A 12,572-nucleotide genomic window follows, 5' to 3' on the forward strand; every position below is an offset into this window, starting at 1 on the left:
AACCCATATCTGCCACCCATTACACGTGTCAACCAATACCTAACCCATACCTCAACCCAAGTCCAACATACCCCACGGTCTAGGAGTCATTGAACACACCCATAAAAGAGTAGTTGTTGTGAATTTAAATCCCGGGTCTTTTCGGTGATAATCTCCATAATTAATACAAACCTTTTTACCCTTCAATCGTCTCACTATATAAGATTCTTTTCAGTCCTGAACTCTGACTCCTATAAGATTCTGCCGGAATTTCAACGGCGTAAGTAAGTCGGAGCAAACACTTTAACCGACGGTAAGTTTTTATTTCTTTTTTCATTCCGTAAAAACAATGTTATGATGATCTTCTCACACAAAGCATTTGATGTTGATTCCGTTATGTATATATATTTTTCTAGGGTTTTCTTCCACCTTTGCTGTTTTTAGAATTCTTTGGTTTATGTGCGTGTTTCCGGTGGAGTTTCTGGACATCATTTTAGTTACTGTTGTATCAGAATATTATTAGGGTTTTGTGATTTTATTCACATTTGCTTTTTGTCGAATTGTTTGCTGTATCTGTTTATTTTTGTTCGAAATTCGATCTTTTGGGAGAAAGAAAGTAATGTATTTACAGTGAATTGCTAGCTTCTATGCCTCAACACACAATCACTTTGAAAGTGAATTGTCAATTTTTAATTTTTTTTTTTCTGAGAAAGGGTTATGTAAAATTGGTATGTTTTTTTAATATTAAACCATTTTTATTGAAGTGAATGTTTGACATTTTAGTTGTTAATTACCTCTTCTTGAATGGTAAAACTTGTGACCGCTGGATAAAAAAATCTTTTGGCTGACTTGTTTCTTGTCTTAAGTAGGAAAAGAAAGATGCAAGTATGTTATAAACATGTTGAATTGATGGTTAGTGTTAGTTTGAGAATATAAGTTCGACATTGATCGTAAATTCATCAGCTTGTCACAAGAACACAAAGTATTAGATGATATTTGGACATAAATGAATCGAACCCACAGATTATAAGCAATTGAAACCTGATTCATCATTTCACATGCATTTCCATTTGAATTTCTTGAAACTTCAACTTCACAATTATAGTTTTAAATTACTGCTCTTCATGTTTTTATATTGTATTTTCTTTTTGTAGATTCCGAAAATCCGTGACCTATATTAAGGCCACATAGAAGAAAACGGTTCCTATGGCAAAAGCGTGTGAGGAATGCACTCACAATTGTCTTATGATGCATAAAAAGTTTAAAAACCCTTCACCTCTTGTGACTACATTCGTAAAGTTCATGATTGGTGACGATTATTCTAAACGTCTGGTATATACATTTTACTTATTCTTCACTGCATTTGTTATTTATATGTTGCCCTTTGTCTTCAATGCATAACGTTTATTACATTTTGTATATGAATCTTTAGTCATATTAAGGTCATACGTAATAATTCAGTCATACATGTGGATACTACTAGTCGTTAGTCAATTGCATGACCTTTCTTTTACATTGCATTAATAAATTACTATTTGTGTTAAATATTATACCTTTACGTATAAAGGTTTGCTACTACTAGATGTTGAAGATCTAAATATCTGAAGAAATACGTAACTTTGGATGCTAGTTTTTTAAAGGCGAAAACATCATATAGATTTTGGCAAGTTTGCACTTCTTAATTACAGTTTTTTAATTGCTATCGAACAGCCTTTAATCATCTAGTTGAAGTGAAATTTGCTTTTGTAGATTTAGCATCTATAATAAGTTTACGATTTCTTTTTTCTTAAAGAGTTGAAACTTTGTCTATGGTGCTACCAACATCGACCCAATATGCCTTTTGTTATATATATATATATATATATATATATATATATATATATATATATATATATAATATAATACATGCACTCGGATAACGAAAAGTTGCAATCTTGATGGTGTACAAATTGCTGTGCCAACACTATATTACAACTAAGTAGATCATTTTAACATAAAAACTTGTCTAAAAAGATTTTTCTCTACTTTTTTCATGACAGGAATATTTGCAAAATATGTTATTGACAGACTGACATTATGTATTTGCAGTTCCTCCCTCCAAATTTTGCATGTAGGGTGAAAAAACTAGTTGGCAAGACAACACGTCTCGAGGATTCAAATGGTGAGAAATGTGACGTAACATATACAAAGATTGATGACCGTTTGGCTTTTGAACAAGGGTGGGATCGTTTTGCATTAAAGCACAGGTTACAAAAGGGTGATGTTTTGGTTTTTCATTATATAATGAAATCTCACTTTGTTGTCTTGATGTATGGATCAACTGGATGTCCTGAAAATCGGCACTTGGGATTTCCTCATCTCCCGATGAAAGAAACGAAGAAAGGTAATAATAATTTGACCGTGAATGGTCAAAGCTCATCAAAAGTCCACGCCAATTGCAATGAATCTTCTTCCAAACCTGAACCTGTTGGTCATGGAGTGAATGATATGAAAACAATGAGTAAAAAGCTAAATGAGGCCAAGATGTTGTCACCAAATGAGAACGCTATAAACGCTCAGCGTTTGGTTGCATCTTCCTCTCGACCGGCGGATAAAGAAAGGGATCAAACGTCCGAACTGTTGGTCAATAAAGCATTCCCTGATTATATTTTTTCCGATAGTCCTACAGCTGTGAAGCCATTATGTTTGGTTGATAACGATATTAGGCATGAAAAAGATGAACGTGGAAGAAACAGTTTGCAGCCGGTGGCGTTGGCATTACATGGTGGCCAGAAAAACAATGTGGCGGCTAGTGATGGTGGTTCAGATGGAACTGAAATAAACAGAGTTCAGAAGTCGGTGGAAACAGACGGTGGCCAAAAAAACAATGTGGCAACCAGTAGCGGTGGTCCAGATGAAACTGAAATAAACAGAATTCAGAAGTTGGTGGAAACAGACGGTGGCCAGAAAAACAATGTGGCGGCCGGTGGTGGTGGTCTAGATGAAACTGAAGTTAACAGAACTCGAAAGTCGGTGGAATTAGGCAGTGGCCAGAAAAACAATGTGGATGCCAGTGGTGGTGGTTCAGATGAAACTGAAAGGAAAAGAATATTACGAAAGTTAGATGCAGCACTAGCGATTTCGGATGCAAAGCGTAAGGGAAGCGCCGTGTTTCAAAATGAAATTGCACACAACAATTCTACGCATAAGAGGTGGAGGCCTGCTGATTTTCCAAGTAGGTTACTTTTTAATAGTTTAACTTTCCTGGTCAAATCTGTTTATTCATAAGTTTTGAAATTACATAAATATTGTTTGAAACCAACTTATTGTTCTTGAAAGTTGTACAGAGTCAAATGAATCCATTTGATCTTAAAGTCACAGGAAAATTAGTAGAGAACCAACGGAATTAGGTCTGTAAACGAACACGAACAGAGGCAAGCTCGTGTTCGTTTATTTAACTTTAACCGAACACGAACACGAACATATAACTGAACAATTTTTTTTTGTTTGTGTTCGTTCATTAAGAAATTGGGCATGTTCGTGTTTGTTTATGTTCGTTAGCTTAACACCTAAATTAACAGCTCACGAACGTAAACAAACAAACTTAAACGAACATAATTTAACAAATACAAAAAACACAAATGAACATAAAAGACCGAATATAAACAGACATGATTTAGCTTTTCTTATAAGTTATTGAATAATTATGATAAATTCTATTGAAAAGTCCACTTTTATTACTGGAAAACACAGTTATCAATTGGTTTTATGTATATAAGTAGTTAAAAAGCCTCTTTTATGTTTATATCTATATAAATATAACTCCATGTGTATTTATTAAAATATAATGAACAACACGTGTGTTCATGTTTGTTCGTTTGAACAAATAATTTTGTTCATGTTTGTTCAAACGAACTTCCCGCCGAACAAGTTCACAAACAGTTCATGAACGTTCGGTTCGTTTACAGGCCTAAACGGAATTCTTATGCTTGTTTTAAGTCCTCATTTTGCCCCTGTGTTTACGTATATAACATGAAACTATAACTTTATTTTCTGAATTCTAATCTGATCTTGATGGTGATAAAGGACTGAAGGGTAAAACCGTAAAAGCAGACCTTTATTTCTGTTTTATTTAAGCCATTTTATTTTATTTTTGACATGCCTGTATGCGTAAACAGCTACACCAGCGAAGAATGTTAAACAGGAGCCTGACACTTCAAGATCGCATAATAGTGGTTATCCCCTCACCCCTAAGCCAACGGGTATGCTAGTAATTTATAGCATTTTTTAACTGTCGTCGTTTTTTTATACATGGTGTGACTGTTTGCTTATACTGGACAGCTAAACGCATGGAACCAACAAAAAAGGAACCGACAATGAACAATGGCTCGGTTGGTCCGATAAAAGAGGAACCTAAAACGAACCATGGCTCTGACGGTGTAACAAAAAGGGAACCCAAACCTGAGCCTGTTGACTATGATGAGGAACCGGTATCTGGTTCCTCCAACGCTTCGTTTTCTGCAACTATGAGCAGCTACCAATATCTTGTATGTTTTCCGTTAACCCATGTTTTTGTGCTTACATTTTATCTGTTAAATTATTTCTAATGTTAAATATGATTAACAAAACTATATTGCTACAATATTTATGTATACACAAATAATCTAACAATGATTATATTTAACATGCACAAAGAACCACCATTATGACCTTTTAATTGAATTAACATATTTTGAGAAACAAATTTTTAAATAATTTTATGCAGGAATTGCCGAGCTGGGTGAAGGTGAAAGGTACGGTAATTCTTCTCCGAAATGGCGCTGATCTTTGGCCGGTTAGGGTTCAAAACAAGTTCGGGTTACAGGCTCTAACGCAAAATTGGTCAATGTTTGCAAAGGAAAAAGGGGTTAAGCTGGGAGACAAATGTGAATTTGTGCTTGAAAGCGAGCCAGTTGGTCTTGGTCGTGCAAATAGTTGTGCTTGTAGCGTGTTTGCTGTCAACGTTACCCGCTGATCATGGTCTTTTGTAAATGCTAACTAACTAGGTGGTTCGAATGTGCGTTTGGTTGTTGGTCTGAATTGTGGAACTATGGTTTATGACAATGCCATTTTTTGGTTACTGATGTTGAACTATAATACATTCAAGCTGGCAATACAAGTAACAAAATCCTTGGATGAGTTCCTGCTTCTTTTTAATCATTAATTAATGAGTCGTTAGTTCTTGTAGCCATATCGTGAATGTCAGAGGTTAAACATCACTTGGAAGAGTTATTTTAGCTTGGTATGGATACATATAGAGGGAGGCAAATCGATTCCTTTGCCATCCACTTCATTAACTCGTCCGGAGTGCGCTACAATTGTTGTTTTTAAAACAGACTGTGCTGGCTCTACTTTTGGTTTCTTAAGTTATATGCAAATGAATCATTAGTGAAGGTTTTAAAAGAGCTTAACAACAATATGTCTGTTCATTCTTCCATTGTTAAAAGCTACATACAAAACCTGATATATGTCTTTTCTGAGTCATTTTTCATAATATACTATGATGCTAAAGATAAAAATGTATAATAGTATCTTAACAAAACAAAATAATCATAAAAGTTCAGTTAACAAAAAAAAAAATAAAAACGACTATGACAAATAATATTAAAAGAAAGTCTATCTTTGATTTGATTGTTGCAATTGTTTACTTATGAGTGTCTAGTATGAAAGACAATTTCAAAGTTAGTTAGACCGAGTGGTTGGAAATCCCGCTTCTTATCTTGGCTATGCTTTTCTAGCCGGTGGTGTGTTTAATTTTATTTTATTTAATATGGCAGCTAAAAAAGGGACAAAGACGTAATGTGTAATATGTAAAAACCATATAAATAATGACATCACATAAAAGTAGAGGGACTCAAGTTGTACAAAATCTAAAGAAGAAGGGCATAAGTTACATCATCTCAGTCAGTCTAATAAATAAAAAGGGACAAGGTGAGGTTCCTCCTCCTGCAAGTCAGTCAAGTGGAGAAGAAACTGAAATCTTGTTGCGATCGATCAACAAGCAAACGTTGAAGATTGAAGAATGGAAGGTACAGAAGGCACACAACAACCACACCTAGTGCTCGCTAACAAGCTATTTCTCCTCACTCAATCTGACGTTGACGACATCGAGAAAGTCCGCCTCCGTGATGACGTTATGTCCACCGTCGTCGCCGATGGTAACCACCTCCACCCTATCCTTTTAGATCTCGTAGATTTGTTTCTGATTAACTTAAAATTTTTTATTTGGAAGATATGGCTCCGTTGTACGAAACCCTAGCTGCGAGTTCGGTGCTGGCGCTTGACCAGAAGGTTCTGGACTCGATGCGGGCGAAGATTGAAGAAGAGGTTAAGAAGCTCGATGAAAAGTAAGTGATATTTGTATCAAATTTCTGCTGTAGATTTGGTTGAAATGAATTGGATAATGTGATATAATACTGTATATGTAGTTATGTATCATATGTTTAATCATAACACTGTGAAATGAGACTTACAGGAGAAAAAACTAGTTGGCTATCTGTGTTTTTAGCCTACGAGGTTTATGTCATGTCTGATATGGGGAGAACTTTCATTAGAGCAGGCTGAGCTGAAAAACTAATATAAGGTGAATTTTGGGACACCAAATCCATGACTTACAATTTGTTGTTGAAGCAAATCCAAAACAAAATAGAAAGAAAGACTTCGAGAATCGAGTGTAGCCTCTGAGATGCATGTGCAGGAGTGAGTGGCTGGATAGAAGAGTAGGATACTCCTGGACTGCCTATTGTTTTAGGGTGGGTACCCCTGTCCGGATACTAGTCAAGACTCGGGTACACCGCCACCACCCTCTCTGGTTGGCTGGGTGTGTAGTGTTTCTGGGTAGCACTCACCGAAGAAAAGAGCGTGTTTGTGTTTGATATTTGTGACTGTTGAGCTGGCCGAGGGGGCATGTAGTTTGGGAACAGCGGTGCCGGTTTTTGTGTGTTCCAACGGGTTCAAATCGGAGAGATGAGGTGTACACCGATTATTGGCTTTTGAGAGGGTTCTAGCGGGTTACGCCCCCATCCACTCTTAGATTCAGCTGGTACCATATGAGCATGTTGCTCTTCCTTTAGTTCTCCTTGAATGCCATGTTTTTGTATTGTTTGTTGTTGATCTAAAACAATTGTTGGGGGTATGATTGTAAATGATATAGCTTTCTTTATGCCCAATAAAGCTTAAATATTCTTTGTTAATTTTGAACTCTCTAGTAGGATGGTCATGGAACCATAAAGTAATTCTACCCATAGTATTTGAAGGCACCGGGCGCAAAGGGTGAGCCTTGGGCCTCGGTACAAGGCACTTAAAAAGTGAAGGCTTTTTTAGGTGAAGACTGTATACTATAAAAATACAATTTTTAGGGGTTTTAGATATGTTTTAGGCTTCTCCCGGCTAGTTTAGCTGTTTAGCTTACTATGTTGATTCCAGGCTTGTTTGGGCCTTAGGGTTGGTATAATTGTTTGATTTGATACATGTTCAAACTGGTTAGACGATTTTTGGCCGGAATATCATTGGAACTTGGATTGAGGGCCTGAAAGTCAAGCCTTTTAGAGCGAAGTGAGAAGGCTGTGCTGGGCCTGTAAGTGGGCCTAGGTGCACGCCTGGGTAACCCTGTAGATAGCATATATGGATTAATGATAGAGTCTTGATCCAAGTTTATGTTTTGAGCTAATGAGCTTGTTTCGTTGCAAATAATTGGTAGTGTTAAGACTGTAGTCACATCAAGTATCTGATCTGCATTACATTGGACTTTGTTATTGCGCTTTGCAACTCTGGTTGATAGACACATTCTCTGTTCCTTCAAATTAGAGGGTTTCTAGGATTCTCAATATTTAATCACTGTTTCCTGCTTTCTGTTTTTTTTTAGAATAGCTGATGCTGAAGAAAATTTAGGAGAAAGCGAAGTTCGAGAAGCTCATTTGGCAAAATCTTTGTTCTACATCCGCATCGGTGACAAGGTACAACATTTACATTTACAGTAATAATTAATGTGTAAATTACTAATTATATACTTCACTAGCTTCAGTGTGCAAGTCTGTTTCACATCTTTTTAAATGTATCCAGGAGAAAGCACTAGAACAACTCAAGGTGACGGAAGGTAAAACAGTTGCTGTGGGTCAAAGAATGGACTTGGTATTTTACACACTACAAATGGGTTTCTTCTACATGGATTTTGATCTTATTTCAAAGAGTATCGATAAAGCAAAGAAGTGAGTTGAATTCCTCATGTTTATTTCTTCGTACTCTTTTTATCATGCTCTCCTTTATGCCGTAACCATATTTCCGATGACAGTTTGTTCGAGGAAGGAGGTGACTGGGAGAGGAAAAACAGACTGAAAGTTTATGAAGGCTTATACTGCTTGTCCACCCGCAACTTCAAAAAAGCCGCTGATCTGTTCCTTGATTCTATATCAACATTCACTACATATGAAATTTTCCCATATGATACTTTCATATTCTACACTGTTCTAGCAAGCATTATTTCATTGGATCGAGTTTCCTTGAAGCAAAAGGTAACCGGTATTCAACCACTTCATCATTTAATATTCAAATCCATGTGAGAAGGTTGTAATAGATGGGCATAACAAGTGTTACTTATTGTGCAGGTTGTAGATGCACCTGAAATTCTGACAGTAATAGCTAAAATTCCATACTTGTCAGAATTTTTGAACTCTTTATATGAGTGTCAATACAAGTCATTCTTCTCTGCTTTTGGTATGTTAATCTTATATTTTTTCTTTTTTAATAATCCGGAGTTCCATTTTAATAAATCTTATGACAGCTTCCAAATGAAAGATCGTGGTTAATAGATTTGTTTGTTAATGATTTACAGCTGGCATCACGAAGCATATTAAGTTGGACCGTTATTTGCATCCACACTTCCGTTATTACATGAGAGAGGTCAGGACTGTTGTCTATTCTCAGTTCCTGGAATCTTACAAGAGTATCACTATTGAAGCAATGGCAAAGGCATTTGGCGTGACTGTTGACTTCATTGATCTGTAAGTAACTCATCTAACATCTAGTGATGTCATTGTTGACCCATTTACTTATGAACAGGTCAACCTGGTTCTTGTTAAATCTCAAAATATATAATATTTACCTGTCAACCCAGCCCAGTTACTAATAAATGACCAAATATGTTTTGCCCAATAGTTGATGTACATTGAAAAAGGTTTATTTGGGTGCCAACAGGGAACTGTCAAGATTCATTGCGGCGGGGAAGCTTCATTGCAAGATCGATAAAGTAGCAGGTGTACTAGAAACCAACCGCCCGGATGCAAAGAATGCTCTGTATCAAGCAACTATCAAGCAAGGAGACTTTTTGTTGAACCGTATTCAGAAGCTTTCTCGTGTTATTGATCTTTAAGCGCGTAAGCTTTCTGTTACTGTTTTCCCCAGTTTGATACCGTACTTCTAGTCTCAATGATTTCTTGTTCTGTAATAGTTATTTTTAGTACACGGGTCGAGCAGAATTGATGGTTATGTTGATCCTATGCAATTACATATTTGTGTGCTTTTAAGTTTTCATGGGAATTTAATTTGACATTGATGAATATTACTTCTATCCCCAAAAGGACGTATCGTGGTTGATTTGTTTGAGATAAAACGTAACACACATTTGATTTCTTGGAGAAAACATAACACAAAATACTAGTTCATAAATAAATTAGCTTCAAATGAAACCTCTAATCGTTTGGGTGTTTGTGGATGATGGGTTCATCAAGTACCCAAATGATGGGTTAAACCCTTTATTTTAATGAAAATTAATTGTTGAGTGACTTGATTGGAACACTTTTGAAAGTTAAGTGACCTAATTGGAACACTTTTAAAACTTGGTTACTGTTCTACAAACTTACCCCTAAATAATTTAACATTTGTAATCTTGACTTTAAAACCCTTTTTAAGAATAAGTAAATAAACCTCAAGAATTGCTACCGAGTTTTTGCCATCTGACATATTTACAATGAAAATTCCGACCAAGTTCGGTCTACCTGGTCTCTTGTTTCCGCCAGTGACATTACCACTGCAGAGGGTATATTGGATCAAGTCCGGCTATGAGGATCTTTGTAGCATCAATTGCTGTTATTGCTATCATCAAAACAGCTTTAAAACCAGCACCACTATAGCTAAAAAAATTGGAATGTACAAAAAAAAAAAAAATCGTTATAAAATTTAAAGCGAATCAAAACTTTGTTTGGTGCAATTGAACCAACATGGATGCATATTTTACATCCGCATGGAGACATACAGGGAATAAACAAAAAGAGCGGCCCACAAAATCAATGACTAACAATGGCCAAGATTGCTTGATAACTAAAAGGCTAAAACTTGAAAAGTCAAGAATGGAACATCATGCATTATAATAGTAGGTCATATTGTTTTTTATTGAATATCTTAAATAATAACTTTCCAACCCCCCACTTTAGAAAAGTAGCATAAAATTGTTATAATATGGTCCAGCAGCACCCAACACTGTCATCCAGCCTTAACCTAGTAGTTTTGATACATCTCTTGTTCGTATAACGGCCCATCATAGTTGGAACCCGTTTTGACCAGATCCTAGTTTAACTTGATACCCGTTTGCCAGACTTATATACAACTAAACAAACCGAAGCTTCTGTTCTGATATAAAATACAACTCAAATCAGTTATAAGTAAACAAACCAAATTCCAACATTCATTTGGTCCGAATGGAACCACCTTTCAGATTGAAACCATCAACAAAATTACAAGGTAAAAAGAAGCTCAAAATTAAACTGTAGTTCCGTCGCACAATCTTATCTCATACATTAATAAGCCGCAAACTGAATGGCTCCATCCATGGTCATCATTCTACCAACCATGGAGTTTGTACTGGTGTCCATTCGGTCAATTCTCCCTCCTTGAACCATAGAGCTGTCATGAGATAGAGCATCGTCATGTTTGACTGTAAATTACTGTTTTACCCTTGTAAATTAATAAACAAACAAGAACAACTCGGCTTTTACCTATTTCGCGCTTCCCATTTTCAGGGCTGTCACTCCCATGAACCACATTCCTGTTCCAAACACGACAATGACATGTATTCAACAAGAAAAGAAAATGGGAACCTAGTTATGATGATCGACACATAAGAGGCCAAATCTTAACCTTCCGGTTTGAACTGCAAGATCCCCTCTAATTGTGCCAGGTTCAGCTTGAAGTGGATTTGTTGCTCCAATTAATTTACGGGCCGATGCAACAACACCAACTCCCTCCCAAGCCTTGCCCAATAGGTAAGATTTTATTATTCAAAATAAGTAAATCCGATAGCTCAAAAAAGGCAGCAGGAATGATTACCATACAAACAACCGGACCAGATGTAATGTAAGTAATCAGTTTGGGGAAGAAAGGTTTGGAACTCAGATCCTTGTAATGCTCCTATAACAACATACCATTTGCAAAACCACAAAAAAGAAACAAGACTTTATTTAAACCTTTTACAAACAAACAAAATTCAAAAAAATTGACAAACAGAAAACAAAGAAAGAAACAAACCTCTGCCAGTTGTTTAGGGCAGTGGAAAAGCTTCAACCCTTTCAATTTAAATCCCTTCTTCTCAAACCTAGAAATGATCTCTCCTACCTGTCATAAATCCAATCCAATCAACAACAAACACTTTGAATTCAAGCTAATTAATTCAAACTTACAAGTCCTCGTTGAACACCATCAGGCTTAATCATAATATAAGATTCCTCAACTTCCTGAATGAAACACATAACAACAACAAAAAGAGGTCAAATTATTAAAGTAATTAATAATAATAATAATAATAATAATAATAATAATAATAATAATAATAATAATAATAATAATAATAATAATAATAATAATAATAATAATAATAATAATAATGAAGAAGAGAACCATGGAAGCCATTAAGTGAGGAAGAAAGATGCGAGTTTTGTTGGGGTTTTTCTTCTTCACGGAGGCAGGCGACAGTGAAATGGAGAAGAGATGAGACGGCGACTGAAATGCGGCTAAATGACGGTGGTTGGTGACGGAGACGGTGGTTGTAGGTAAGGATGCGGTTGAAGATGATGATAATCGGATGGTGGATAGTGATGGGGCCCTTCCTAACGCCGTCACGCTCTCCATTTTTCTCTGTTTCTCTCTCTAAAACTGGGTTTAGTTTATATCGAAGAAGTGGTTTATGTTTTTGTCGTCTGACTACTTTTCACAGTGTTAGTTACAATATTGGTCCCTGCATTATTTTCTTAAATGCTTTTTTATACTGATAAAAATAAGGTTGCAATTTTGGGCCAAACTATCTATAATCATAAGAGATGTTTATGTTTATCATAGTCCATATATATCATGAATGGTTGGTTATCTTGTAGATCTAAATATTGATCATATATTCTATGTGTGTTAACTGGTATGTAGTAAGTATATTCATGAACAGGGCTAGCCTGGTAGTGTATTAAACTAGAGCTAGGGTTTTGGGCCCTTGTAACACCCTCAAATTTTTCACTTGATTTTAATAGTAAAATACACCATCTTATCCAAAATATTGATTAAGTGACAAAGCATTCGTTAACGGAATTCATAAGTAC

General features: G+C 35.9%; 3 protein-coding genes across 4 annotated transcripts; 2 read left to right on the forward strand and 1 right to left on the reverse strand.

Annotated features, from left to right (window-relative positions):
• Positions 1 to 134: 134 nt before the first annotated feature.
• Positions 135 to 5,136, forward strand: LOC110915640. Of its 2 annotated transcripts, XM_022160369.2 has the most exons (6): positions 135 to 292; positions 1,134 to 1,311; positions 2,068 to 3,193; positions 4,137 to 4,220; positions 4,300 to 4,505; positions 4,724 to 5,136. In XM_022160369.2, exons 2-6 carry the CDS (start codon positions 1,186 to 1,188, stop codon positions 4,970 to 4,972), a joined length of 1,791 nt encoding a protein of 596 aa, XP_022016061.1. In that variant the 5' UTR covers positions 135 to 292; positions 1,134 to 1,185; the 3' UTR covers positions 4,973 to 5,136. The 2 variants fall into 2 exon arrangements, with proteins under 2 accessions (XP_022016061.1, XP_022016062.1); XM_022160370.2 differs by lacking the exon at positions 1,134 to 1,311 and having other exon boundaries at positions 138 to 292.
• Positions 5,137 to 5,910: 774 nt separating this feature from the next.
• On the forward strand, positions 5,911 to 9,553 carry LOC110918486 (26S proteasome non-ATPase regulatory subunit 6 homolog). The gene is made up of 8 exons (XM_022162791.2): positions 5,911 to 6,155; positions 6,230 to 6,344; positions 7,862 to 7,952; positions 8,059 to 8,204; positions 8,288 to 8,507; positions 8,601 to 8,709; positions 8,828 to 8,996; positions 9,190 to 9,553. Exons 1-8 carry the CDS (start codon positions 6,020 to 6,022, stop codon positions 9,362 to 9,364), a joined length of 1,161 nt encoding a protein of 386 aa, XP_022018483.1. The 5' UTR covers positions 5,911 to 6,019; the 3' UTR covers positions 9,365 to 9,553.
• A 1,039-nt stretch (positions 9,554 to 10,592) lies between these two features.
• Positions 10,593 to 12,167, reverse strand: LOC110915759 (nucleoside diphosphate kinase 2, chloroplastic). The gene is made up of 7 exons (XM_022160513.2): positions 11,884 to 12,167; positions 11,667 to 11,720; positions 11,515 to 11,601; positions 11,317 to 11,397; positions 11,128 to 11,240; positions 10,986 to 11,035; positions 10,593 to 10,893 (listed from the first exon to the last, which is right to left on the reverse strand). The coding sequence occupies exons 1-7, from the start codon at positions 12,112 to 12,114 to the stop codon at positions 10,826 to 10,828; spliced, it is 684 nt and encodes a 227-aa protein (XP_022016205.1). The 5' UTR covers positions 12,115 to 12,167; the 3' UTR covers positions 10,593 to 10,825.
• Positions 12,168 to 12,572: the final 405 nt, after the last annotated feature.

The sequence above is a fragment of the Helianthus annuus genome, chromosome 16, assembly GCF_002127325.2.
Source record: "Helianthus annuus cultivar XRQ/B chromosome 16, HanXRQr2.0-SUNRISE, whole genome shotgun sequence".
In the NCBI taxonomy this organism is placed as follows: Eukaryota; Viridiplantae; Streptophyta; class Magnoliopsida; order Asterales; family Asteraceae; genus Helianthus; species Helianthus annuus.

Bases quoted from the DNA above. Each gene is read 5' to 3' on its own strand.
- LOC110915640 (XM_022160369.2), top strand. From the start codon at position 1,186: ATGGCAAAAGCGTGTGAGGAATGCACTCACAATTGTCTTATGATGCAT. The intron at 3,194-4,136 runs GTAGGTTACTTT...ATGCGTAAACAG, and splicing joins GAGGCCTGCTGATTTTCCAA to CTACACCAGCGAAGAATGTT. The intron at 4,221-4,299 runs GTATGCTAGTAA...TATACTGGACAG, and splicing joins CCTCACCCCTAAGCCAACGG to CTAAACGCATGGAACCAACA.
- LOC110918486 (XM_022162791.2), top strand. From the start codon at position 6,020: ATGGAAGGTACAGAAGGCACACAACAACCACACCTAGTGCTCGCTAAC. The intron at 7,953-8,058 runs GTACAACATTTA...AAATGTATCCAG, and splicing joins ACATCCGCATCGGTGACAAG to GAGAAAGCACTAGAACAACT. The intron at 8,710-8,827 runs GTATGTTAATCT...AATGATTTACAG, and splicing joins GTCATTCTTCTCTGCTTTTG to CTGGCATCACGAAGCATATT.
- LOC110915759 (XM_022160513.2), bottom strand. From the start codon at position 12,114: ATGGAGAGCGTGACGGCGTTAGGAAGGGCCCCATCACTATCCACCATC. The intron at 11,398-11,514 runs GTTTGTTTCTTT...ATGTTGTTATAG, and splicing joins GCCCTAAACAACTGGCAGAG to GAGCATTACAAGGATCTGAG. The intron at 10,894-10,985 runs GTAAAAGCCGAG...ATCTCATGACAG, and splicing joins AAATGGGAAGCGCGAAATAG to CTCTATGGTTCAAGGAGGGA.